Source organism: Podarcis gaigeae (assembly GCF_964106915.1).
Source record: "Podarcis gaigeae genome assembly, chromosome: 6".
Lineage (NCBI taxonomy): Eukaryota > Metazoa > Chordata > Lepidosauria > Squamata > Lacertidae > Podarcis > Podarcis gaigeae.
In genome coordinates this window covers 15,665,564-15,692,683 of record NC_139682.1, presented here as the reverse complement: position 1 = coordinate 15,692,683, position 27,120 = coordinate 15,665,564, and the positions used below count along the sequence as shown (strand labels likewise).

The window sequence follows — 27,120 nt, the reverse complement described above, 5'->3', positions numbered from 1 at the left end:
ACCTTCGCCCGCCCACTCAGCAACGCTCTTTAAACCGCCGCCGCGCTCCTATTGGCGGAGCTCACCCTGTTGTCGCCGAGGCTACCGCTCGCTGATTCGTTGGTCTCCGCGACCACCGCTCCGCCCATTCGCGGGCTTCTAACTGTCGCCGTTGAGGGAGAGCCGCTGTCCTCGCGGCTTGCGATCATTTGCCCATGTGCAGAGGAAGGGACCCTGAGCGGGGCGGGGTTTCGCAAGGCTGCTCTTGTCCTGCCGGTGTCTGTTGTTGTGATCCGTGAACAAGAGAGAGAGCGCTTGGCTAAGCAGGATACGCTCTCAGCGTAGCGCGCGATACGCTGGTTGCGTAAACCCGTAGCACAGGGCCCATTGCTCTTTTCCCTTGCGCAAGTGGCGCATCGCCTCACGGCGCAGCCCTTACGATGGCGACGGCAAAAATCTCGTATCCGCCGCCTCATTATAGTGTGACGGACTCAGACTAAGACTGAGAGTTGGGTCTATTCCTGCCCCCAGTCTCTACACTTTGGGGCCGAAGCCCCCACTTTGAAAGACTTGAGTGAGGCGGCTCCTGTGAGGGCAGCTGTCAACACTGCAGGGCTGGTTTTTTGTGTGACAATGAAACTGGCTTGAATGTCAAGAGGGAAACTGATCGTGGTCAGATGCCACGACATATTTTCAGGGGGAAACGTGACAGGCCAGCAGAAGTGTGGCTCTGCACCTTGGCTGCGAAGGGGAAAAAACAGACAGTGCCATTTTGCATGAGGGGTGACTCTCCCTAAAACCAAGAGTTCACCACGCCAAATCTGAAAGACCGTGTGAATGGCCATTCCGAAATGAGCTAGCTTGCTGCAAACTGTCAGGAGCAGCGGGGCTGCCCAGCCAAAGAGGGCCACAGCCTTCTGGTCCACTGGTGCCGTCCAGTAAGTGGTAGCATTTGCCCACAAAGAATGCATAGGTCAGATTCACAGCAATAGATGCTGAGCGGTAGTTTTCTTCTAGGTGGAGGTCATCAGATTGTTTTTAAAACTTATGAGCGCAACAGGAATAGGCGGCACTGGGTGGGTAAAGACCAATGATTCTGGTATTCTTAGTTTTTCAGTCTGTGGCATCAAAAAAGCGTTTGTCTGAAGACAACTTTGACCACATTTTATCAGAGCCGTGGTGGTCTGTCAGTTCAGGTATCAGGCTACTATGTCAAAAAAGAGCAACTTGCCACGGAATGGACTTTGTTGACAAATGTGAAATAGCATTGCACCTGACTAGATTTCCCATAATACTCAGTTCTGTATGATTGACTTGTGCCTCTCAGGCAGCTGTTGACAGGTGTGAGTGTGGATTCGAGGAGAAGCCCACTCCTCTGCCCATGTCTTTTGAAAAGCTACCATGACAGGATTATGAGATTGACCTTTGAGGACCAGGGCAGACATCAGATTAATGTGTACTTCTCAGGTTGAAGTTCATCTGCATATAACTTAATTCTTGAGGACAAGTGAGAGGATCGAAGAGGTAGTGTGAAGGATATACAGTTGTGAGGAAAAATGACAAGTCGTCGTATCACGCCACCATGTGATAGGCGGCAGTTTCCATGGGGCATGAGTAACATGGCCTTGCCTACCAATGAACCACGACCAATGCGACTGTCATTTCTTGAAGCTGATGTGAGTAGAATTGTTCGATAAGATTGGGGGCATTAGGTATTTGGGCCTGTTACAATGTAGACTGTCAAAGCAAACATGCCCAAGGTCATTCTTCCTATCTTTTGTCACTGAACAGTGCCCATTTACTTATGCACCCCTTGTCTAAGGTTGCAATCCACTGTACACTTATTTGGGAATAAACTCCCTTGAACTCAGTGGGACACCCTGAGGAAACATGCAACGGATCAGGCTGCACAATTGCAACTCTACTCAGTTTTAAAATAAGTCCTATTAAACTCAAGTGGGGTTTACCTCTGGGTAACTGCCTAGGAACTGGTAAATGCTTTATTTAAGATAGGCATCCCCAAACTCAGCCCTCCAGATGTTTTGGGACTACAATTCCCATCATCCCTGACAGCTGGTCCTGCTAGCTAGGGATTATGGGAGTTGTAGTCCCAAAACATCTGGAGGGCCAAGTTTGGGGTTGCCTGATTTAAGAGGAGACCCCATAGTTCACCATCTGAGCTGCATGGCATTAAATCAGAAGCTCAACCATCTGATTCCTGCCTTTTAGAATGGTTGCACACCTCTAGATATGAAGAACTGGTCAGGGAAGAGTTTGGGACTTTTAAAGTCAGTATACTGTATATTATCCCATTTTTAGCCAGAAAAAAAGAACATAAGAGGTCAAATAATCAGGCCCATTCTCAACATTTTTGTTAAAACTTTTGGAAATTCCTAAAGACCTTATATTAGTAAGAAGTTGTGTACACACATTTTCAGGATATCGGTGCTTAAGGCTGCAATTCGGTAGGTGCTTACCTAGGAGTAAGCCACATGGTGGGTGGGGCTTAGATCTGAGTAAATGCACAGCAGTGTACTGGAAGTGACAACAGAATTATGAATCAGGCTTAGCAGAATTTACTGTCCCTAGAATTAAATCCTAGCTCCTTGTTTGTGAATGAAATATCTACCACACTGCACATTTTAAATATAGTGATTATGGGCCTAGCCAGGAATTTTGTTAGGGGAGCAGGCTTTTGTTAGGAGGGGCAGAACCTCAGGTTTGTATCGATGTTTATTGATGGGGGGGGCACCTGCCCCTCTCTAGGCTACACCCATGATACTGATCCATGTAAATTGGATTTTCAACTAAGTATCCTTTTTTGTGTGTGGCAAGGCTCCTGTGCCTCGACCGTTTTATAGTAGCCAAAAATTCAAGAAGAATACTGTACTGTACTGTAAAACATTTGCCCCCAAGAGGGAGCTACAGTGATAGAGAAAACTTGGCATGCCAAACTCCTTCGCACTATCCATCTTCGCGTCGCATTTCGAAAAGACGTGGCTTTACTGGTGGCGCATGCGCACACGTGACCCTTGCTTGCGCTCCTTTTCTCCTCCCAGCTGCGGCTTCAATCGATGTGCGGAGGTTCGATGCAGCAGCCTGTTCGACGCAGCGGCCCTCGGTCCAGGTTGCTGCCGGCCCCTCCGCAGGCTCCGCTCCCGCTGCCTTTGCCGCCGCAGCCGCCCGCCGACGTCGTCGGGCCCCCGGCAGCCATTTTGAGCGCAGATCGACCCAGGCCGAAAGACGGGCTGGTAAGAATCAAGTCTCCTTTCCGGGCCCGGCGGTTTCGCCAGCTCTTCGCCGTGGCCGTTTCTTGCACGTGGAGAACGCCAGGTTACCCGCCGCTTTCCCTTTAATAGAAGAGCCGCCCAGCCCCGCAGCCTTTGTCACGATAGGCTCGGTGTTGTGGGAGGTGGGAAATACGGATTTCGGCGCGGGGAAAAGGCTGCAGGAGGGATCTACCAAAACCCTCGGCAGTTTTCAGGTGGCCCGTGGGAGAAAATTTGTGGGAACTATTAGGTTATATTACTTAATATTTTTTTGTCCTTGGTTGCTTTATTTATTTCTGCTGTGAAAGCAACCTTAGGCATTTTACTAAAAAAAGAAGAAAGAAGGTTACAAATGCTTTCAAAAATAAAATTAAACATGAATGCCTTCTTCCTATACATGTACTGTAGTTATTTTTTCCTTCTTCGTTTCAGACTTTTGGAAGACAGCCCTTACTCACAATGTATAGACCAAAAGTAAGCCTGAAAGACAGGCAACAACTTTACAGACTCATTATTAGTCAGTTGCTTTATGATGGATATATCAACATTGCTAACGGTCTGATAAATGAGGTAAAACCACAGTCTGTATGTGCACCCTCCGAACAACTATTGCATCTTATTAAACTGGGTAAGTTGTGATGTGAAACGAATTTAATATGCTGTGTTTAAGGTCAGGTATGCACTATTAGTTCTGTTAAGACTGTTATTTTAGATAGCATGTCAAAACATCAGTAATCAAAATACTTGTTTTGTCTCTGGATATTTAAGCCGTTAAAGTTATCTGCAGTCACTTAAGTCTTCTAAAACGATAGTTAGCAAATAGCACTGATAGTTGTCCCAGATCAGTACTTACTAGAGAAATATGTAAAATGAGCCATTATATTCTGTGATCCTGCTTGGAATAGGATGTAAAGCAGCAAAGACATGTACATGATGGCTCTGTTGCAGCAATTTGTGTATAAACTAGGTCAGCTTCCCTATCTTTCCAGTGAATTTGCAACCAAGCTACACCTTAGCTTCCCACCAATATGCTATCTTTCCATTTAATGCTTCGGAGTGAAGATCAGTTGCTGCTCACCTACTTATGTGGGTGCCAGGTACACTAAACTAGAGAGGCACAGTTGTGAATAATTGCATTTCACCTTGTGGGTTTTTTAGGAAGACTTTCTTTTGCGCATGTAAGCATCTCATATAGAGTAAAAATGGTTGTTAGCGGTATGAATTATTGTGACAGTTTACTTTCCACAAATTTTCTGATTCTTTATGTTTCCAGTTAAGTTATAAAAACCTTAAACAACATCCCACTCCAAGAATCTATTTAGCAGCCTCAGCTTTTGTAGCTGGGGTGAGACAGGTCCCCACCCTTCTGGACCAGGTGGGAAAAGGCCTATACGGCAGGGAACAGGTCTTCTAGAACTCACAGCTTGATAAGCATTCAAAATACTAACAGATTAGGTTTGAGAACTAATCTCAAACTAACAGATTAGGTTTTTTTCCTGCTTATAAATATGGGGCTTCTTACTTTTGGAAAATGAGCTTTTGTAATTTCTTTTCTTCCAGGAATGGAAAATGATGATAGTGCAGTTCAGTATGCAATTGGGCGCTCTGATACAGTAGCTCCTGGCACAGGGATTGACTTGGAATTTGATGCAGATGTGCAGACCATGTCCCCAGAAGCTTCTGAATATGAGACCTGTTATGTCACATCGCACAAAGGACCATGTCGTGTAGCTACATACAGCAGAGATGGACAGTTAATAGCTACAGGATCAGCTGATGCTTCGATCAAAATACTTGATACAGAGAGAATGTTAGCAAAGAGTGCTATGCCAATTGAGGTAAATGCTCAAATAGTAATGAATCAATAAATGTTTGCATTTTCCTTTTGCAGCTTTAGGGTCCTCTGGGAATTATATGCCAAAAGAAACAGGTCATGCTTCTATTTGTGGGGCTTTTTTCAGAGAGTAGCTTTGAATGACAGCATCTCATCACTCTGCCAGTTAAACTGTGGGGTGCCAGTGCTATTTACTAGTCATATGAAGCTATCTCCAGTGCTAATTGCTAGTCATATGAAGCTGTTGGGAGAAGCCTGGACACAGTCATGGGCTGGATGAGGATCAATAAACTGAGCCTCCTCTGATAACACAAAAAGCCTGTGGGTGGATGGTTCCCGAGTCCAGGAACTGGGTTGCTTGAATTCACTTTAAGGCACAGGTATACAGATACTGGCATTAGAGGCCTAGGTAGGCATAGAGAGCCTACTACCAACTTCAGTTGGTATGTCAACTGCACCTTTCCCTAGACAATGATAGCCTGGCCACCATGATCCACACATTGATAACCTCATAATTAGATTACTGTAATGTGGTTTATATGGGTCTGCCTTTGGCCTTTGTTCAGAAGCTTCAGCTAGTGCAGAATGCAACAGCTAGGGTTCTGAGCAGAGTACCTAGCTTTGCACGTGTTATACCTGTGTTTAAAGAACTGCATCAGAAGAAAGGGAGGCAATTTTTATTATTTTCCCCCTCTCCCTATGGCCACCCACACCTTCTCTCTCTCTCTCTCTCTCTCTCTCTCACACACACACACACACACACACACACACACACTTTGTAGAGTTTTGTGGGGTACAGGAAGCTGCAGGGGAAAGGGTATTGGTGACTGAATTTAGTGCTAGCATAGCCATGGACTTGCAAAGTTTGGACCAGTCCTGATCTCTCAAGAGTTCCTTTTTTCATTTGTAAGATGGGCTGTTAATAACCCACTAAAGAGATTTATTTGGACATATACGAGAGATTGTTTCACACTTTAAACATCCTGCATAAACAGTTGTGGGAAGATGCAGATCCACTGTGTCCGCTATGAAGGGAACACCATCAGATGTGCAATAGACAGCATTTGTGTCTTGATTCCTGCAGCAAAAATTCTATGCTTACTGTGCTGTGTTTTGAAATGTATTCTTCAGGTCATGATGAATGAAACAGCACAGCAGAACATGGAGAACCACCCTGTTATTAGAACTCTCTATGATCATGTGGATGAGGTGACATGTTTAGCTTTCCATCCAACAGAACAAATCCTTGCCTCTGGTTCAAGGGATTACACACTTAAATTGTTTGACTACTCAAAACCATCTGCCAAAAGAGCCTTCAAATATATCCAGGTTAGAGCCTTAAATCAAAACTTTATAAGGAATAACAAAAATAACTGGAAAAGCATGACTTTTGAAGCCTTGTTGATGTTATTAAATGGTGTGTACAAGTGTTCTTGGGATTAAGACCATCCTGGTAAAACATACTTTGGACATTGCCATTCAAACTCCTCCTAACTTTAATTGAGGGGCCAAACTAGCTATGAAATGGTTTTCATTCTTTCTTCCCCTGGCTTTTTAAAACTGAAAAGCAGTATCAGCTACTGCTGCTGAGTGGAAGAACAGAGAAGTAGAAGACAGGACTGCTTAATTTCCCCCCCTTTCAAATAACATTTTATATGGGGATAATGTGTGTGATTTTAAATGTCAAATGCCTGGGAAGTATTTGTATTCTGAAAGATAGGATGTAAATAATTGTAGCAAATAAAATTACCACCAAAACCCAAAGTTGTTTTTAGGGGGAGGGGGAAATCCCCCTATATTTCCCCTCTTAGGAAGGGCAATATAGCTAGAAAATTCCCAGGGGAAGGTTTAAGTGGCTCCTCTGTCCACATACTGACAATCTCTCAAGAAGAAATTAACATGGAACACCATGATCATCAATCTGCTAGAGAAGGAAAAAATAATACATTGGGTAGATTACAATAGATCTGAAGTAGTTTGTGACTTCTTTAAGCATAATTAAATACTTCTCTTCCCTAACAGTAGCTTAGTTTTATCAGTTGATTCAGATCATGAATCCAACTTAACAGGAAAATGAGAGTGGTCTCTGGGGATCTACAAAGTAGGTGATACTGATCTTGAAAAGGTGTGACTCAGACAAAACTACCTTCAGAACCTTTTTCCTGTTAATTAATAATCTCACCTCTTTTATGAGGACCTGCTTTCCCACACTGTGTTTAGAAAAATCTGTTCTGCTGTGCCATGAGTCCTGCCTGGCTTCTTTAAATAGCAATGTTGTTGTATGTTTTATACAGTAGCCGGCACAAGCTTGGTGTTTAGGTGGATCAGTGTACTGGGAAGATGCCTTTTAATGTTAACTGCCTATTTTCCAACTAAACAGGAAGCAGAAATGCTGCGTTCTATCTCTTTCCATCCTTCTGGAGACTTCATTCTTGTCGGTACCCAGCATCCTACCCTGCGACTGTATGATGTCAATACTTTCCAGTGCTTTGTATCTTGCAATCCTCAAGATCAGCACACTGATGCCATATGCTCAGTTAATTACAATGCAAGTGCTAACATGTATGTAACGGGCAGCAAAGACGGATGCATCAAATTGTGGGATGGCGTTTCAAATCGTTGTATCACTACTTTTGAAAAAGCGCACGATGGGGCTGAAGTCTGTTCTGCCATTTTCTCCAAGAATTCAAAGTATATTCTGTCTAGTGGAAAAGACTCTGTAGCTAAACTGTGGGAGATCTCTACAGGGAGAACACTAGTCAAATATACAGGTGAGTAGATGTTGACCAATATAATAGATATGTATATATTTCTCTCACGTACTCTTAGCCATGATCCCATCCTCCATTACATCTAGTTAAATGTAATGGCCTTCCTGGGTGTATCATGAGGAAAAATGTAAATTGAAAGTTCTGTACAAAGTCTGCAACAGTGGCATATAAATCCAGACATTTTCCCTTGAAATTTTAAACAAATATTGGTCATAAGGAAATAATCTCATGATCTCATGACCTAGGAGAAAATCAGGTAAACTCTGCAGTCATGTCCAAAATCATACTTGTGTGTTTGCACAACTGTTACTTTAAATCACGGGGGTTTATTTAAGAGAAATCCTTGGGGTTCACACATTGATTTGTTTCCTAATACAAATGATATACAAATGATGTTGCTTCTTTTTTCTATCTTGCTGAGCTGGAAACAAACTACATCAACATGTAAGCTTGCAGTTTTCTGCTCAATGCTTTCTCTAATACTTCCAGTGTGAGATGCTACTGCGGTAACAGCTCCCTCAGAAATCAGGAAATTATATGAATTAACTTCTCTGGAAGAGCTCCTTTTCTGTAGAGGCATATTTTGTTATACAAATTTCCAAGTTTCTAACATGCTAAACCAGCAGGGTGCAGTCAAGTCTTGGCATACCTCCGCTGTCAGAGACACTCTGCCTCTGAATGTCAATTGCTGGAATTGCAAGTGAGGAGACAGCTGTTGCACTAGGGTCTTGCTTGCAGGCTTCCATGGGCATCTGGTTGGCCACAGTGAGAACAGAACACTGTACTAGATGGCCTGATCTAGCAGGGCTCTTTCTCCAGTCTTAAATAATTTATGTTATATTCTTCCTTTACAAAGAAACAAGGGCACTGTGGGCGGCCCATAGTATTCATCCTCAGCTGTAGTTGGAAAGCAGTACATTACCTTGCTTTAACATTTGTGGTTGGTTATTTTCTCACTCGATGAACTCTACCAGTCCAACTAGTTCACTGCTGGGTTTCTTTCTGAGAGATGATTTTCTGTTGCTCTTGTATGCTGTGAGCAACAGCTGTTTTGGTTCATGTGAATGGCACATGTTTTAATAATGCTTTCAATCATTTATGTTATTAGTGTCTTTGAGATTTTTGGAATAAATATTTTTTCTACCTAGGCATCATTTATTACTATCTAATGCATGGGATTTTAAATATGTTTCTATATATAAAAACGTCAGGCTTTGCAATAACTTTTACCATGGATAATTTCACATTGAATTCTGGGTGGTATATTTTCACATTTCATTCCCTGTTAGAAGCGTTGAAATGAATTTGCTTATAGGCAATTCAGGAAGCACCGTATTTTTTGCTCTATAAGACTCACTTTTTCCCTCCTAAAAAGTAAGGGGAAATGTGTGTCCGTGAATGCAGGCTGCGCAGCTATCCCAGAAGCCAGAACAGCAAGAGGGATTGCTGCTTTCACTGCGCAGCGATCCCTCTTGCTGTTCTAGCTTCTGAGATTCAGAATTTTTTTTGTTTGTTTTCCTCCTCCAAAAACTAGGTGCTGTTTTTGTGTGAGAGAGAAAAAGAGAGAAAGAAAAAGAAGGATGTACCTAAGCCTTGTAATACTAATGAGAGAGAAAGAAAAAGAAGGATGTACCTAAGCCTTGTAATACTAATACAGTGGTGCCTCGCAAGACGAAATTAATTCGTTACGTAAGTTTTTTCTCCTTGCGAGTTTTTCATCTTGCGAAGCACGGTTTCCCATAGGAATGCATTAAAAATCAATTAATGCGTTCCTATGGAGACCGCTTGCCAGGCTGGCGGTGCGGAGAAGGGCTTTTCTCCCCACCGCAAGCCTTCAGCACAGGTACGGGAATAGAGGGGAAGGCGCACAGTGCTTCTCTGTTCCCAGGGGTTGCGGTGGGAGGAGGGTTTTTCCTCCCCACCGCCAACATTCAGAACAGCATTCTGAATGTTGGCGGTGGGAAGGAAAACCCTCCTCCCACTGCAAGTCTTCAGGACAGCCATCCGAAGGCTGGCGCGGGGAGAAGGTCTCTCCGCCCCACCGCCAGCCTTTGGAGGAGCCTTCCGAAGCCTGGCGGGAGGAGGAGGTCTCTCCGCCCCACCGCCAGCCTTCGAAGCAGCCTTCCGAAGGCTGGCGCGGGGAGAAGGGCTCTCCGCCCCACCGCCAGCCTTCGGAGGAGCCTTCTGAAGCCTGGCGGGGGGAGGAGGTCTCTCCGCCCCACCGCCAGCCTTCGGAGGAGCCTTCCGAAGCCTGGGGGGGGGGAGGAGGTCTCTCCGCCCCACCGCCAGCCTTCGGAGAAGCCTTTCGAAGGCTGGCGGGGGGGAGGAGGTCTCTCCGCCCCACCGCCAGCCTTCGGAGGAGGTCCGAGGACAGTGGGGAAGACGTGCTGCGCTTCCCCGTTGTCCCAGAGATTTCCCTATGGGCTTTCGTCTTGCGAAGGAAGCCCATAGGGAAATTCGTTTTGCGAAGCGCCTCCAAAACGGAAAACCCTTTCGTCTAGCGGGTTTTCCGTCTTGCGAGGCGTTCGTCTTGCGGGGCACCACTGTACTCTGTTTTCTGTTTTGGAGATTGCAACCAATTTAGTTGACTGTTTCAGTGCTATGTTAAAGTTTAAGTCATTGTCTAGAGCTGGGTTGCTGGTCTGTTATTCTCTCAGTTCTGCCATTAGGTTCAGGCATGAAATCTCTTCTCCTACCCCACATGTTTTATGATGAATATTCATACACTTCACGGTCTCCTATACTTGTAGGAGAAAACGGTTTTTCTTCAGTATTTTCTTTCTTAATAACAGTGACTCATGTCCAGTTTCTAACCTTTTAAACTACCCCAGGTTTTTTTGCCCTGCCCAGTAGTAGGTGATAACCATTTTTAGTGGGGGTTTTTTTAAACTATACGTTAGCAATAGTCCATGTACTACAGCAGACATAGTTTAATTCTGCTCCCAATTATATTATATTTTAAAGAGTATTCCACAAAAAGGAAGACTGTCAACTTAAAGGAAACTTGTAAATTGTATCTCTGATATTTATTTTATTATATTATATTCATCTCATTGCTTGTGATAATTATTTTAAAGGGGTATCACTTCCTCCTTTCATGAACACCACCAGCACCAGGAACAAAAGTGTGTGGATTACCACACCTAATTCATGCTGGCAGTATCACCAAAGTGGTACTAGCTTCAGGAATCGGCTACCACAAGACATGGTGGTACTAAGATAGTTTCAAAAGGACAAATACATGAAACTTAGGTTTATCAATTATTATTTGCTGCAATAGCTAAATAGAAACTTGGAAGTCCAGAACTAGTAAACATTAGAATACCAGACATGGAAAAGAGGTAGGGAAATGCTTCTGCGCCATGTTGGAAAGCTTCTTGGAGGCCTCTGACCATTTTTGGAAATGGGTGCTCTGTGGATAATGGTATGATCATGAAGGACTCGATAAAATAGAGGGTTCATTTTATAAAAATGCAGTATTTTGAAACTGCAAGTCATCTCTGATATGACATCTCTGACATTGCAAATTATGGTCTGTTCCTGCCATCCTCATGTTTCCATAAATACAGCTAAAACATTTGTGACAGTAAAACTGGAGTATCCTTTTCCCATAGAGCTATCTAATATATGGCTTCCATTAACTTCCATCCACCAAAATTGTAGAGACAGATTTATCATTAAATATTTGTAGTCATGCCAAAGATAGAGCTCAACCTAAATCCCAAGGAAGGGGGATAGTTCTACTCATTTCATTTGAAAACTTTCACTCCATCCCTAAAAGACAAGATGAATAATCTTTCAGATATAACTCTTTTTTTCCATTTCCAACTGGGAATTTTTTTAAAAAATATATATCATAAATAATGTATTTTAGGTTTGAACAGATTCCTTTTCTGCCAACGTGGAAATAAAGGTGGATAGATGAGATTTAGAAGACAGAGAAAATGTGGTACAGGTGGGATTTGCAATAAAATATTTTAGCATTGGACTGGGTGTTTTTGAGGAGGAGGTCCCTGCCTAGGATTTAAGGTTTTTGTACTTCCCCGCCTTGGATTTAAGGTTTTTGTACTCTGCAAACTTCGAAGTTTTTTAAGCCTGCTGATAATCTCCTGCTTGTGTATGTGATACCATTTTGGCTACATAAATACCATCACTTGGAAAATTGAGATCTCTTTAAATATATATGATAATACACCGCAAACAAGTCCTTGCCCTCTTGGAGGTAAAGTTTCTTTAGTGGCACTTTTCAAGACAGAGACAGCTGTTTGGATTAAAGATACTACAGTGTCTGCTAAGATCCCAGCAAACCTTTTGTAATATCCTGATACCAGTCTTGCTACTCATACATTGACTAATGGTCTCTCTTACTTTCTTTACTGCAACTAGTTGGTTCAACCTATTCTTTTCCTCATCTGAAATTTTAGGAATCTGGACGTTAGAAAGAAAGAACTCTTTTTCTTGGGGTGAGTCAGACCTGTGTAACTATGAATAGTATTTAACCAGTTCTGCCATAATTAGATGAATTTCCATTTCTAGCCTGCCCCAGTACAACAAAATAAATTTGAAACTAAAAATAATATAAAAGTGCCCTGCTCATGCTTAACCCTGCTAATGAGAGCTCATCTAAACAAATTTACTGTGAAATATTTGACTCTTCCAGGCATTCATTAAGGGCAGTCCCTCATAGAGCGCATCACAGTAGTCTAGCCTCAAGGTTATGAATACGTGACAGTTGCTAGGTCTTGATCTGATAAAAACAGCAACACCTCAAAACTCAACCTACCTTTCCCAGTTTTCAGGTAAAAATCTTCAGGCTCACAAGGCCAGCCTCAAAACCTTGATATCCAGGTATGCCTGGAGCTGTAGAGCAAATACTCTCAGTAACCTTTCCAAAAGGAAAGGTTAGAAGTGTATCAAAGCTACGTCCAAGGTATTCCCGCCCACCATTTAAATAGCAACAAATCAATGGCAAACACTGCCCTATCTAAATGGAAGAAAATTCCTGCCCAGCAAGGAAACCCAGCTTCTCCCAGTTTTGTTGGACAAGTCATAAGGCCCTTACATCCCTGAAGTCTTTTATGTTTGTTTATTAGATACTCAGTCTAACAGACACTATATGTATCTTTCTTGAAGTAGAGGCAGCCTATGTTCCCTCATCACCAGAAATAGCTTTAGATGATATTCTGTAGGTATTATGGCAAGCGGGGAGGACTTGCTTGCCACAGGCTTTAGCAGATCTTCTGTAGCAAGATCTGTCAGCTTTGTTGCAAGTAAAATACCATCTAACACTCTTAATAATCTTGCACTTCACTTCATCTCCTTTAAGCCCTATGTAAAGTTGTGACTTGTGCCAACGAAGTAGTGAAGATGACCCTTGGAAGCAACTGTTATAGAGGCTGACATCCACCTCCTGTTCCATTAGTTAGCAAGGTCATCAACAGAGCAGAGTATTCTGGAATCCAGTCAACTCTGAAACTACAGAGCCAGGCCAGGTTGGCTCATTGCTCCATTAGCAATTTTGCTTAGAGTTGTCTTGAGAAACATACCCATTCTAACTAATTTTCACGTTATGGTCTTTAGAAAGGAATATTCAAAACCACAATTTTCTGCTGATGCCAGCCGTCAAATTCCTTTCCTTGGATTGTTGCTGTGGAAGTAGTGCTTCCCTTAACCTCTAGGATGCTTCTACACTAGGCCTTGAATGTGAAGTTTACATGCTTCATTTACTTTCCTGTAGTGGACATTCACTCAGTCATCCAAACCCAGTTATTTTCCCTGCGGTTTTTGCATCTTTTCTCAGACCACAAAAACCAGAAGAGCAGCACAATCTCTGCAAAGAGGTTTCCTTTCATGCCATTCTTTCATCTTTTTATTTAAAAGCTAGGGGTTTAAGTGGGCTGTGACTTACTGGGAAAGTGAACCAGTTGCAATTCAGCACACATCGGCTTTAATGGTGGGTACCATTTTATGATCTCATTTGTTTTTCTTGAGGGGGTGGTTATTTTATCTTGTTAATTAGTACAAAACTCCTTTCCAGCTAGTTCTTTTAAATGAAAAAAGCATGACACCATAATGGTAAGGGTTTTTTTATGAGGGTTTTTTTTATAAAAAATGAATGGACAAGTAATAATGGATGAATGCTGTGCCACCATAGATATGTGTTGGCAGAACACAGCAGGATTTACATGTAGAGAAAGTGCAGTACTTCTGATAGTGTGGAAGTCTGTCGCAATTACGTATGTAGCTTATAGCAGTATAGTAAGTGATTGGGTAGTATTAGGAGCAACCTGTTTATAAACAGTAGAAAACACAACATGTTTGTATTCACCTGAAAATCTGTTTTTCTTACATAATGTTAAACTTTAAACAATAAAATATTATTGAAATGCCTGAAGGCTTAATTTAAAACAGGAGTGTGGAACCTCAGACCTGGGGGCTGAATGTTGTCCACCTGGCTGCTCTAGGGAACTCTTCTTAGGCAATAACCTTCAACTGCTCCCTTCTTGGCTTTTGTCTGACTGGAAAGAGTCTTTGAACTGTGATATTGCATCTTCATAATCTGGATGGAGAGGTAGGGGTGGGTGGGTGTGCAGAAACCTCTGACAGCTGTGTGTCTGGGATATATTTTACTATACAAATATAAGTGTCACATCCTTCAACCTGCCCACTTTTGCCTCTGGTTCCATCTACCACTAACTTGTGGCTCCCAGCCTTTTGCCCCCAAGGGAATGTCGTCCTTGAGCTATAAAATGTTCCTAACCTAATCTAAATTCCAGAATAGTGTGATATAAATGGTACTCAGTTGGCAGGACTTGAGTTCAAATGGCCACTCAACAATGAAGATTTCTGGGAGAATTGCTTTCTTAGTCTAACCCTCTTTGAAAAGTTGTAAAGAAAAAAGTGGAATATTCCTTAGATGGGATCCAGAGGGTAGTGGCCAACTAACTTGAACTCAAAGCACACCCAGTGAAATCATTGGACTTGAGTAACTGATGTCTGAATAATTTCAATGTGTCTGTTTCAAGTCATGTTCAAAGGTAGACCCATTGAAATTGGTGGACATCAGGTAATCATGTCTGTTGACTTCATTGAATCTGCCCTGAGGGTGACTTGATTGGATCCAACCCAAATGTGGTACATTTACCTAGAGCAGGGATTACCAAACTGTGGTACCTTTTTTCCTGCCCAATTTTGATGGTGACCATTGCAAAATGCAATCATCATAGGAGGCATAAGACACTCAAATATTACCTACATCAGGGCTGGCCAACTCTCAAGAGACTGCAGTCTACTTTCAGAATTAAAAACTGACAGTGATCTACCTCCGTTTTTGTGGGGTTCAGCTCAAAGTTGTTGAACATTTTTTAGGGAGAAGAAAAGATTTGGGGGGGTTCCATGGGGGGGTGTTGAAGGCAAGGGACAAAGGGGTAAAGTCACTCACAAAAAGATCGCTGTGGATCAAAACAGCAGCACAGAGAAAGCTTCGTCTTCCCTTCCAGAGATCATACAACAATGGAGGAGGGGAGTCAGTGAGAGTCAGTTTTAGCAACGCTAAGGAAAGGGAGCCAGAGATTGACCGTGATCTACCAAAACCTCATGAGGATCTACTAGTAGATCGCGATCAACCTGTTGGACACCCCTGATCTACATTAATGCAGTTCTCTTAGATGGAAAAGCCTTTGTAAAAACAAAATCTTTTTATTGTAATTAAACTTCCCTTGTGCTTTGAGCATTCAAGCACCATGTTTTCCTTTGCTAACAGAATCTTTTGGAGCATTTAACTAGCTAAGGGATCAATCTTTTGGCATGTTTTCTGTTCCCTGCTGAAATCTCCTCCTCCTAACATTTACTCTTACAAACCTGCTCCTTGGTCTCCTCACTGTGGTTGGACTGCTATGAAATGTCACTTGGCACATTTTGGTCAGATGTACAATCTTTCCAGTATTGAGTTCAGGGAAATCCAGGTCTGTCAATTTGTAGGAAAAGGTTGTTTATACAGTGCTGATTGGCTAGAACCTGTGACTTTGCAAATCCACCTCTTCTCTCAAGAGCAGTTTTTCAACTGGGGGGGGGGGGGGAGGTTTGATAAGATGCCAAAGTAACTTATGTATGTATAAACCTTCAAGCAGTATTTTCAATAGTTAAAAAAGACAAATTTATCCGAAAATGCAGGATGAGGACCAAAAGTGAAGCTTAATTAGCAATCAGCCTGAAAGCAAAGTATATCTTTGTTTGTAGTGGAAAGTTGGGGGTGAAAGAAGCTAGACTCAGCCTGCACCCCTGAAAGTAAAATATATATTTTCTTTAGATGTGTCTGTATATGCTGTTAGTGTTGGTTTTAAGCTTTCTTTCCAAGTGTGTAACAATTATCTCTCTAGCTTCCTTTTAATTTTTCCGTTTCACATTGAATTTTGAGAAGTGCTAGTGTAATCTTGTTCTCAAACCTTGCCCTACATTCTATAGGTGAGATTTGACTAACAAAGTTCTTTCCTTTTTTTTAGATAGGGAGACTAGTATACTTCTATTATTATTATTTTTTAAGAAAGTTACAGTATATATAATGTGTCATTATACTAACAGAAATTTTACTAGAAAAGGTGAAGGAGAAATCTGCACCGTACTAAATGCAATTTCCAAGCTGTAACTGCTTAGAGTGGGAGGAAATTGTGACTGTTCTTGATTCCCTTCCATTTCCTCCAATGGGAAGAAATTATGCAAGGTATCAGGCTGGTATAGCTTCCGGCTCTTTTTTGAAATATTTTGGGGAAATGAGGGAGCCTTGGGATCCCGTGTGCCCTCAACTGCCCCAGCATGCTCCTAGTCAGCCAGTGGAGCAGCCACAATACTTGGAAACTCCAGCTCTGTCCAGAGATTACCTCTAGCCACATGACGAGAGAGGTCGGTATTACAGGGGCCATAGGATTACACCATGAAAGTATTGTTTAATGTAAACTATTCGAATGTTTAATGGGCAGGAATTGGTTCCTTATAAAGTAATAACGAAGGCTAAAACTTGCTTATAAAGTAATTTAATCTAACCAGTAATTTAGCCCTAATTTCGCCTCATATACTTTCAGTGATCATAGTGAAGTCAATGCCGTAGCTGCTATTCTAGTCTAAACTTCTCAGATTTATTGGGTTTGGTTATGGATAAATCATTACCTAGTAATGACACAGGTGAAAAACCATTAAGATGTGCCTATCAGATACTGATGCATCCTGTTGGTTTTTAGAATTCTTTCTAGGAGGATTTATTGGTGGTCATCTATAGCTGCAGTTAGTTACTTATTGCTTATTGCTTTCTGGAATGACAGGTTGACCTATTATTGACCTCTCTGGTATAAGGCACTGATAAAGCACAGTTGGCAAAAGATGTGCAGCCATAATCAGAGTGATGTTTTATGCAGTAGTGGTGCCAAAGAATACTTTCCTCTGCTATTGCTGTACTGCAGCTTCTCATAGAACTGTTCAAGTTGGTGTGAGAGCCTGACATGGATTATCCCGCCCAGAGAAGGAAACATGTACAGACTGCTATGGCATGCTAAATATAAAATTGTACCTATAATGGTGCCACAGAGCAGAACCTCAACTGGAATCATCGTTGGCAACCTCTTGCCGTAAATGCTCAGATTACTTTCGGCCAGTTTATTCCTCTTCCATGATATTCTGTGAACTTCATATAATCTAAGCCCTTGCTCAGCATACTTGCTGAAAACCGCATGGAAAAGGCTGATGTGAAGCTTCTGTTAAAGGTGGATGAGCTGGATCAGTTTTTTAAAAAATGTTATTTTTAAAGCTCATTGCACTTGAGGAAAATTACAACCTCTTTCAACGAGATGACAATAGGTTCTCTTAAAAAATCTTTCTTAATGTGCCAATCCTGACAGGAACTGGTTATTCCTACATTTTTGCCTTTAAGCTGGGAAGGTGATTGAATTGACAATTGCACCATTACTGTCTGCTTTCTGGAATGAATGAGAAACAGTTTTCTTAAACTCTGATCTGTCTGGCTTTCAGCATGGGCTCAGGACAAAGATTCCCATAATAGCCCTGGTAGCCAATCATTTCTTAACATGGGCAAGGAAGTAACACTAGAGTTGTTCCTATTAGATATCTCATTTACCTTTGAGATTACAGATAATAAAATCTTGTTCCCTTTGGGGCTTTGTAAATGTAGTGGTCCGGCCTGGTTTGATTTATTTGTGGATGTAAATTTTGAGATTGCGGATAGGCAAGTTTGTGATGACACTGTAGAAGCTGGCTTGTAGAGTGCCACCATTCCATTATATCTCTGCAATTGTTTAATACTGTACTTGTAAGAGGCTGTTGGGACTCATCAACCTAGGAAGATAGCTCCTGCAGGAGAAAGAAAACTGATCCTGACCCTCTTCACCCTTGTGGAATATCATTGGGATAAAATAAGTCTAATGTGTAAGCCCTACACAAATCAGAGTGAAGTCTCTAAGACAGTTGGATGGTGCCTTGTATGCCTCCCGGCAACTCCTGCAGCCAAGCTGGTGCCAAATGTATTGCTCTGTTTACCTTTGGCCCGTCAGCAAGGCCAAGAGAGGGGTCTTGTCATCTGGCCAGCTCAAAACCTTCATACACAATGCCCAGGCTTTTGCCCCAGAGACTTCATCCCCGCATGTGCACTCCATTGTCTTCCAAGACAGACAAATGCCAACAAAAGAGGCCATTAACAAGATCATACATAACTCTTGGAATGAGGCGTGATGAGGATGGTGGTACCCTTCTATTTTTTCTTACTCATTTAATTGAGTGGCCTCAGTAATGGTTATTGTGCCTTTGGTTAATTGGAAGAGAACACATAGTCTGAAAACTGAATCCAGACAAGCTTGAGGGGTAGTGGCTAATATTCCCTGAGTTTTGGGAAGGAGGGAAGTGTCTATTGATGGATGTGATCTATCCCTCTTTAATAATGAATGGAAAGTCTGAGAAGAGTTATACATAAAACAAACGAATCTTGTGGCCTAAGCTTTCGTAGGCAAAATAATAATAAGAATATGCCCTATTGATTTGTTAGTCTTTAATATGCCACAAGACTTCACTTCTGCTGCAACAGATTAACTCAGTAACCCTTCTGGAAAGAGATAATCAGGTATCAGTTGAGGCCCAGAGAGTATGCTGCCACTTGGCATCATCTGCTCTGTCAACTGTTTCCTTAGCAACCATCAATCTTTTTTCTTCAGCCTCCATGTTTGATTACTGCAATGCGCTCTACATGGGTAGCTCTTTTAAGAGCATTCAGAAGCTTCAGTTGTGCAAAATGTTGCAAATTGTTTTCTGTTACAAATAGAATAGGGGAAACATGGGCACTAATCAACTGTGCTGTCTTATAGCTTCCAGCTACAATTCAAAGTTTTGAACTCCTAAAGGGCCTAATCCTTTTAGGTGTATTCCCCTACTTTTGAGTCAGCCCTGATTATCCATCTCCCATTAATTGGGAATAGAGTACTTTTCTATGTAGAACTAGAGCTGTGGAAGACTCAAAAGATCTGTGACACTTTGTGCAGGCTTTTCTAAAGGCAAGCAAAGGATGTTTATTTTATGAAGCCTCTTGCTGAATTTACTAATGAATATTCTGTTGATTCTTAGAGAAATATTTGATTATTTTATTGCCTTTTTCTGATATTTGCTGATGTTCATTTCACCCATTGCCAGTCATTATATACATATATATACATTATACACAGGTCCTGCTATCTGAACACAATGCATTCTCAGGAAATCATTTGTTAGGCAAGTGTTTGCATATAAAGTCAACACTTTCCATTGATTTCCTATGGGAAAGTTTCTAATGCATGCCTAATCAAGGAATTTAAACCTCAAAATTATGGGGGGGGGGGACAGGAAAACCCTCTGAAACCTTGCAAAAGGCAAAAAAGGAAGGATAAAATGCTCCTTTATTTATCCGATATGGCCTCCTTTCGCCTCTCCCTCCCATGGTTTCTAGCGAAATGGCTGCCACAGACCAGCAAAACACAAAAGAGTAAGGTTTGTTTAAGGCTGCTATATGTTTACAGTATTACACACACATCTGAATGTGTGGTGTACATAGGGAGGTTTGGATACTAGTTTCTCGTGTTTGAATAAGTGAATTTTGGTATGATGAGCATTTGGACAGCAGGACCTACGTTTACTTTCCTTTAATATGTATTTTGATACTGAATATTTATGTTGCAATACCTGCAGGAGCTGGTTTGAGTGGACGCCAAGTTCATAGGACACAAGCTGTCTTCAACCACACAGAAGACTATGTGCTGCTTCCTGATGAAAGGACCATTAGCCTCTGCTGCTGGGATTCACGAACAGCTGAACGAAGGAATCTTCTTTCCTTGGGGCATAACAGTATAGTTCGTTGCATTGTCCACTCTCCTACCAACCCTGGCTTCATGACTTGCAGTGATGACTATAGAGCTCGATTTTGGTACCGAAGGTCAACCACGGACTGAAGCTGCAACTGCGAAAAAGTTGACTGAATTTTATGCCTTTTTTCTTTTTAAAAATTTTGCTTTTACCATTTCTGAATTTATGTATTTGGATTGAATTCTCTGCTCTAGAAATAACATCACTCCCTACTAAAAGGACAGTTTTTAAAGTTGGGTCCATAGTTGAAAACAGCCAAGATAGCTGAAAATATTTTTCTTCACCTAATTGTACATGTTTGGCAGGACAGGTTGCCCATGTTCGGTAGCAAAACTTGGCCTCCTGTTTTTTTTAAATCCCTTAACACTCTTTGCTCTATTTCATTTGATGTACATGTATTGCTGTATGTTGTGTGTGCTTTTTTCCAGTTCTCTGGTGGCCTTTTTTTCTTATTTGTAGATGTATAGATACTTAAAGGTTTTCTTATTAAACTCATTCTTAGAAAGGTGTATCTAATTTTTCTCATAATTGGCTATTACCCTACTTTAGAAGCCACTTAGTTTGGTGGAAATCACTGAATCTTGTAATGCATTCTGTGTTTTAACTATGTACTGTGAAAACAAATATTTATTTTGTTGTCCTCAATTTCTCACCATTAAGCTTAATTAGATAGCCTTAACTTCAAATAAGAGGGAGGAAACCTCTATATTAACTTTGTCCACACCATGCATAATTTGAACAGACCTCTATTATGTGGTGTCCCACCTTTACCATTTTTCTAACTGAAAAGCTTCAAACTAACATTTCCTCATAGATATGATGCTCCAGCCCCTTGAAAGGGTCATTTTTGAGGTGCGACACCCAGAACTAGTCACTTGTCTTCCAAGTGTGGTCACACCATATATTAGTATAAAGCCACTATGTCCTGAGAGCTATTTACTGTAGAATTGTAATCCCTCTTTCGGTCACCTCCGTGATCGGTTCTTCTAAAACATAGAGCTCTATGGTACCTAGAAATCACTGGAACATTCATTTAGCCACTCTGTTTAAAGTTACATCAAAACTTTCACACAGTGCATAGTCAGAATATGGAATCCATGTGTACAGGAAGCAGTGGTGGACACCAACTAGGATGGCTTTAAAAAAGGATTAGACAAACTCATGGAGGTAAAGGTTATCAGTGACAATGATGGCTGTGCTTTGCCTCCATGGTTTAGGGCACAATATTCATTTGAATACCAGTTGTGGAAGACTTCAGGAGGGGGAAGTGTGGCATCTGGTTGGCCACTGTGAGAGAAGGATCTGGGTTACCTGGGGCCATTGGCCTGTCCAGCAGGTTCTTATGATGTTCTTTGATCCAGATACATTTGTTAGGTAAAGTTTTGTAGTGTCATCGTCCAGTTTTTGTTGGGTCTCTAAAGGACATATCAAACAGTGTGGGAGTGACCCCTAAGAAGTCCCTGATGGTAATATTTTCACAATTACTAGTTCCCTAGTTATGACAATCTCTTCTCCATACACACGTGCAAAGTTTAGAGCTAATTTGCACATGAAAGCTTTATGAGAATAGCATGGGAGATGAGATGTTACTTAGTTGTTATTAACGCCTATCAGAGATTGGCCAGAGACATTCCTGCTTAACCACAGATTGAGTTAAATATAATTTTTTTGTAATACATGTCTAAGGAACACATAAGTGACAGTCATTGATTCATTTTCTCATTTATAATGCTGTGTGTTACATTATAACCGTTTAAATAGACAGTGAAGTACTGCATATGCTGCTCTAGCATTCAGCTTCTTAGCCTTCTCAAGTTTTGCTTTTTAGGCTCTTTTGGCTAACTACTTTAAAGCACCAAAATACTCCTAAGAAGAAGTGAAACCTTTGTTGCACTGCATAAACAATGCAAGAAACCAAAACCCATGTTGCTTTTTCGCATTTCATTTAGCTTGTGCTCTGTTTTAGATGTCTTCCTTGATAGTTCTCAATTTCAAAGCAGTCTTGGATCCCAACTTTTAGATTACTGAGATTCATTTTCTCTAGGAAAATGTCAGCCAGCATCTCCAGTTTAAAAGGACATGTATTTTCATTAAGTGACTGTTTATACGCCTAGCAGTGTATAAAAGGGTTTTATATTGTAATTTTGTTTTCATCTGGAGATTCATTTTAGATAACTTTCAGTTGCATTGCCTCGATTTGGCAAAATCAGCCTCAAGACTTCTTAGGGTTGCTGTTCATTTTAGCTTTCTCCAAATAACAAGTTACCTTTGTAGGCCACTGACATTGGGTTCAAAATTCTCACTTGGATTTTCTTTGTTGCAATTGCAAATAATGCAACATATACACTTGTGTTCATCAGACAGCAGACAGATCATTTTCCTGAATTGCCCACCCACTACATTGCGACACAAAATAAGATAATTTCTTTCTAGGAAAGGCATACAAAGAGAAACGCAATAAATAATGAACTAAGTCTCCTATACAGCTGTTTCCTCAGATACACAATGTATTTCTTACTGGGATATGATGGTGCCTGCCATTCAAATAAGCAGATGGCACCCGTTGAAATCTTAATTATGTTAAAAGCTTTTCTCAAGTGTCAGCAGGACCCAATGTATTGAGAAGCTCGGACAAACTGGCATAGCCTACAGTACACAATTGATGGTGGTAAGAAAGTGAGTGAAGAGAAAAGGAGTATACAGGGGTCTGAAATGGTTGCTAAATTCTAGGTATTTTATGCGGAAAGGAGGCTGCCCTAGGTGACAGCTCCCAGTGTGATCCTTGCTGTATCTCCTGCATATAAATTAGAAAAGTCAGCAGCTGGTCCCTCTTTCTCTCCTCCTGCTTGCTCTCCTATCAGCCTGGCTTAACCAGATGTGCCCAGTAGCAAGGGGACAAAGCAAGGATGAGTCCTGGGGAGAAGTAAATCCAAGAATGAGATTAAGGGGGAGTGGAAGCTTTAAAATAAAATCCACCCGTTCAAGACTGAACATCTTGGCTTCCTTGTGCGGTCATTCCCTTTATTTCCAACATAGAGCCAGTGTGGTGGTGTGATTAGGGTTGGACTAGGCCCTGGGAGACGAGGGTTCAAATCCCACTCAGCCATGAAGCTCACTGGGTGACCTTGGGCCACTCGCTGCCTCTCAGCCTAACCTACCCACACAGGCTTCTTGTGCAGATTAAATAAGGAGGCAAGAACCATATATGCTGCCTTGAGCTTGGAGAAGAAGGTGGAATATAGATGGAATAGGGTAAAAATAATAAAAACGTTCAGGCATGAGTGGTGTTTGGTATGTAAGTCAAATGATACCATCCTTGCACTCGTGGGAGGTGCCAGCAGGCATGGGTGCTCTGCTCTGCCTGGAGCAGGTAAGGAGAGGTACCAACTGCCACCATACGGATACTGTTTTGTACTGCAAGAAGCAAAGATCACCAGTGTCAAAGCAATGATTCTTCAACATCAACTTCATTGGACTGGTCATGTTCAGATGCCTGATTATCATCATCCAAAGCAACTACTCTGTTCCGAATTTAAAAATAGTAAGCATAATGCAGATGGTCAACAATAGAAGTTCAAAGACACTCTCAAGGCAAATCTTCAAGAATGTAGTATAAACACCAACAACTGGGAAATACTGGCCTGCAAGCACTCCAGTTGGAGAACAGCCTCTACCAAACGCGTCATGGACTTTGAAGATGCTCGAACTCAGGGAGTAGTGAGCTAAGAGGAAGGCACACTTAGCAAACCCTCACCATGATCAATTCCTGCCCGGAAACCTATGTCCCCACTGTGGGACATGTGGATCCAGAATTGGCCTCCACAGTCACGGACTCATTGTTAAAACCGTGTTTATGGAAGACAATCTTACTCGGCTACAAGTGATTGCCAAAGAAGAAGAAAAGACTTTTGTGAAACCTCAACATTTGGCTGTGATACGGAGAAGGTGTTCAGAGCAGGACCCAAGAACAGCAAGTCCACTTGGCAGGAGCTGGAAGTTGGAAGGCAGAGATGGAAGTGAGCAGTTGGTTCTCTATGGGGAGGAGAATCTGCCAGCACCTGAGGCCAGTCTCAGTCTACTAGCCTACAAAGAAGTGTGAAGGACCATGATGTGGGTGTATGAAACAAGGCCTCAAGTTCACTGATATGTGCAAACACCCCATCTGTGTTAAGCCAAGACTTCAGTTCAGAGGATGGTGAACATCTATTTGAGGATGATCATTATGATGACTCATTTGAAAACAAACAAGCTAGACCATATATGTCCAAGGTAAACGAAACATTTCATTTGACCTGTGAAATAGTGATGTTTCTTGCGAAGTTGCTCTAGTTGACAGTGACTTGCACAAGCAGAAACCAGTGGGCCAGACTCAACTCTGATGACATGTCATGGGTCGGGGGGGGGCATTCCCCTGGTAGTGTCATTTGAAGTGACCCAATGTTTATTTTGGGCTGCCTAAGGACTGAGGTCATTGCTCATTAAAGTGCTTTGTGGGGGGGAAATACATTTTGTCCCAAAGAATCTTGAAGGGGAGAGCTTTCCAGTGATGGAGAATATATGATGTGGGGTATTATAAGTCATATTTTATAATTTTATAAACTAGGGTATTCCCACAGCTCTTTGTCAAAAAAGGAACTAGGACCAGGAAACCAATAAAGTAAAATAAATCCCACATAAGACAGTGAGAATTCCAAGGTCACCACTTGTTTTCCAATTGCTTGAGGTATAGATCTTGCAAAAAAAATAAAAAATCAGCACACTTGGTACCAATTTACTATTTTGGGTGCTGTGGCTTATGCACTAAGAGAGAAATCTTGACTGGGATTCATACCTTGAAACATCAACCTATTGGAGTTGAATTGGCCAGAAGGGGTAGGGATTTTATTGCGCATGTGGGAATTGGCTGGATGCCCTTCTTGATTGATCACCCATTCTTTGTCTTGTCTACAGATATGAGGTTGCTTTGCAGTAGTCTGAGGCCTGCTACGAGAAAATAATAATTGGGTACTGTCTTTTGCATTCATACATCGGAGTGAGACCCAGGGAATTTAATGGGAATTACTTGTGAGTAATTAAATTGGGTTGTTAGCACTTATATAGGGCTTTTTTGGTACAGTATTCAAAATCCTTATAATTTGTTATTTCGGTAATTTTTACAACCCATGAATAAAGGAGCTAGGTCATTAAGGAGCTTCTACTACCCTTGTTATTGACTTACAGGGAAATTTTTAAGCATCCCTGTTCATTCCTGCATTTAATATGAGGTAACTGTAAAATCATCAACTGAGAGTATGTGACTAGCCACCCACACCATGGGCAAATAGCTGAAGCACCAAACATGAGTCGCCCAGCACTACCTTCTGAAACCATTCTTCCAGGAAGGACTGGAACCACCACAAAACAGTGCCACTTAGTCCCATCCCAGCCATGAGAACCAGATTTATACCATGGCTGATGGTATTAAAAGCTGGTAAGAGGACCAACGTGGCAACACTCCCCACCCCCATCTTACTCCCAGCATAAACTACCTACTAAGGGGACCAAAGCTGTCTCAGTCATATAAGTGGGCCTGAAACCAAATTGAAATGCAGAGCTGTCCCAGGACGTTTTGCTACTTGAGGCGAAACAGAAAACGGCACTGCCCACTAAAGCTACCTTTCCCAAAGCCCATCAAAGCTGCCACACTGAAGGCACCACCACTTGCAGCAGGCAGAGAAGGAGGTGGGTGACAAGCCAAGGGTGCGGTGAGTGGCATGGACCCATATCTGCCACCTCTCCCAACTGTTCCCCAATCTGCTGCCTAAGGTGACTGCCTCAGGGGTGGATTGGCCCTTTTGAAATCGCTCTAGATGAACCACACAGAAAAACCTAGAGTGGAGATGTGGTCACATGCTCAAGCATTTTGGCTGAAAATGGAATACTGGAGGTTGCCTAGAAATTTCCCGACACAGTTGGATTCAGAGAGGTCTTACCAAGTCCTCATTTGGGCCGAGTGGAATAGTTGTGGAGAGACATTGTTCCCTCTAAAAGGTAAAGGGACCCCTGACCATTAGGTCCAGTCATGACCGACTCTGGGGTTGCGGCGCTCATCTCGCTTTATTGGCCGAGGGAGCTGGCGTACAGCTTCCAGGTCATGTGGCCAGCATGACTAAGCCACTTCTGGCAAACCAGAGCAGCACACGGAAACGCCGTTTACCTTCCCACCGGGCTTTCGAACTGCTAGGTTGGCAGGAGCAGGGACCGAGCAACGGGAGCTCACCCCGTCGCTGGGTTTCGAACCGCCAACCTTCTGATCAGCAAGTCCTAGGCTCTGTGGTTTAACCCACAGCGCCACCCGCGTCCCATTGATCCCTCTAGTTACTCGCTAACTGATCCTTGCTTTATTGGAACTCTCTGGGACTTCCCTTGGAGCAGACAAACTCGTAATTTTGTTGGTAACATTTTTCTCCTGCCCATCCCCTAACCTCCACCAAGAGACTTGTGTAAATTGCAATTGTGCTGTATATAAATCGTTTGGGGTGGAATCAGTATGTTCCCCAGCCCCTGGTGGCATTTCCAGCTTCGTCCATCAAGAAAAATGCTCTTTTAAAAGATGTGACTGTTGTGTTGTCCCATTCTGGAAGTCAAGCACCTGATGCACAAAGTTTTTTAAAAGACGCCTGTAGCTAACAAGTCAGGCTGTTCCTCCTATCATCTGTCTAAAATAGGAACCACAGGAAGATGAAGCAAAGCGAAAATATTGTGTGTCTTTTTCCTGTGTGTGGGTTATTTGCAGAAAGACTGTCATGAGAACAAACCTCACTTTGAAACTTGAGTCCCTTCTCTCATGCTTTGTACTGATTGTCTGTGGCCTTAGAAATTCCTTTTTTCCAGGAACATT

General features: G+C 42.1%; 1 protein-coding gene and 1 long non-coding RNA gene across 4 annotated transcripts; both read left to right on the top strand.

Annotated features, from left to right (window-relative positions):
- The first annotated feature begins 100 nt into the window (after nucleotides 1–100).
- CSTF1 (cleavage stimulation factor subunit 1) lies at nucleotides 101–20,745 on the top strand. 3 transcript variants are annotated; one of them, XM_083744440.1, is made up of 7 exons: nucleotides 101–1,655; nucleotides 3,039–3,230; nucleotides 3,681–3,876; nucleotides 4,809–5,086; nucleotides 6,214–6,411; nucleotides 7,463–7,853; nucleotides 20,067–20,745. In XM_083744440.1, exons 1-7 carry the CDS (start codon nucleotides 1,536–1,538, stop codon nucleotides 20,324–20,326), a joined length of 1,635 nt encoding a protein of 544 aa, XP_083600566.1. In that variant the 5' UTR covers nucleotides 101–1,535; the 3' UTR covers nucleotides 20,327–20,745. The 3 variants fall into 3 exon arrangements, with proteins under 3 accessions (XP_083600566.1, XP_083600567.1, XP_083600568.1); XM_083744441.1 differs by having other exon boundaries at nucleotides 200–917; XM_083744442.1 differs by lacking the exon at nucleotides 101–1,655 and having other exon boundaries at nucleotides 3,197–3,312.
- On the top strand, nucleotides 9,618–12,202 carry LOC310847243. Its single transcript, XR_014565717.1, has 3 exons — nucleotides 9,618–9,880; nucleotides 10,183–11,882; nucleotides 11,913–12,202. It is a non-coding gene; the product is annotated as an uncharacterized lncRNA (long non-coding RNA).
- Nucleotides 20,746–27,120: the final 6,375 nt, after the last annotated feature.

Excerpts from the sequence above, each read along its gene's own strand:
- CSTF1 (XM_083744440.1), top strand. The coding sequence starts at position 1,536 with ATGACAAGTCGTCGTATCACGCCACCATGTGATAGGCGGCAGTTTCCA. Across the intron at positions 1,656-3,038 it reads TGTCATTTCTTGAAGCTGAT|CTGCGGCTTCAATCGATGTG; the intron begins GTGAGTAGAATT and ends TTCTCCTCCCAG. Across the intron at positions 3,231-3,680 it reads CCAGGCCGAAAGACGGGCTG|ACTTTTGGAAGACAGCCCTT; the intron begins GTAAGAATCAAG and ends TCTTCGTTTCAG.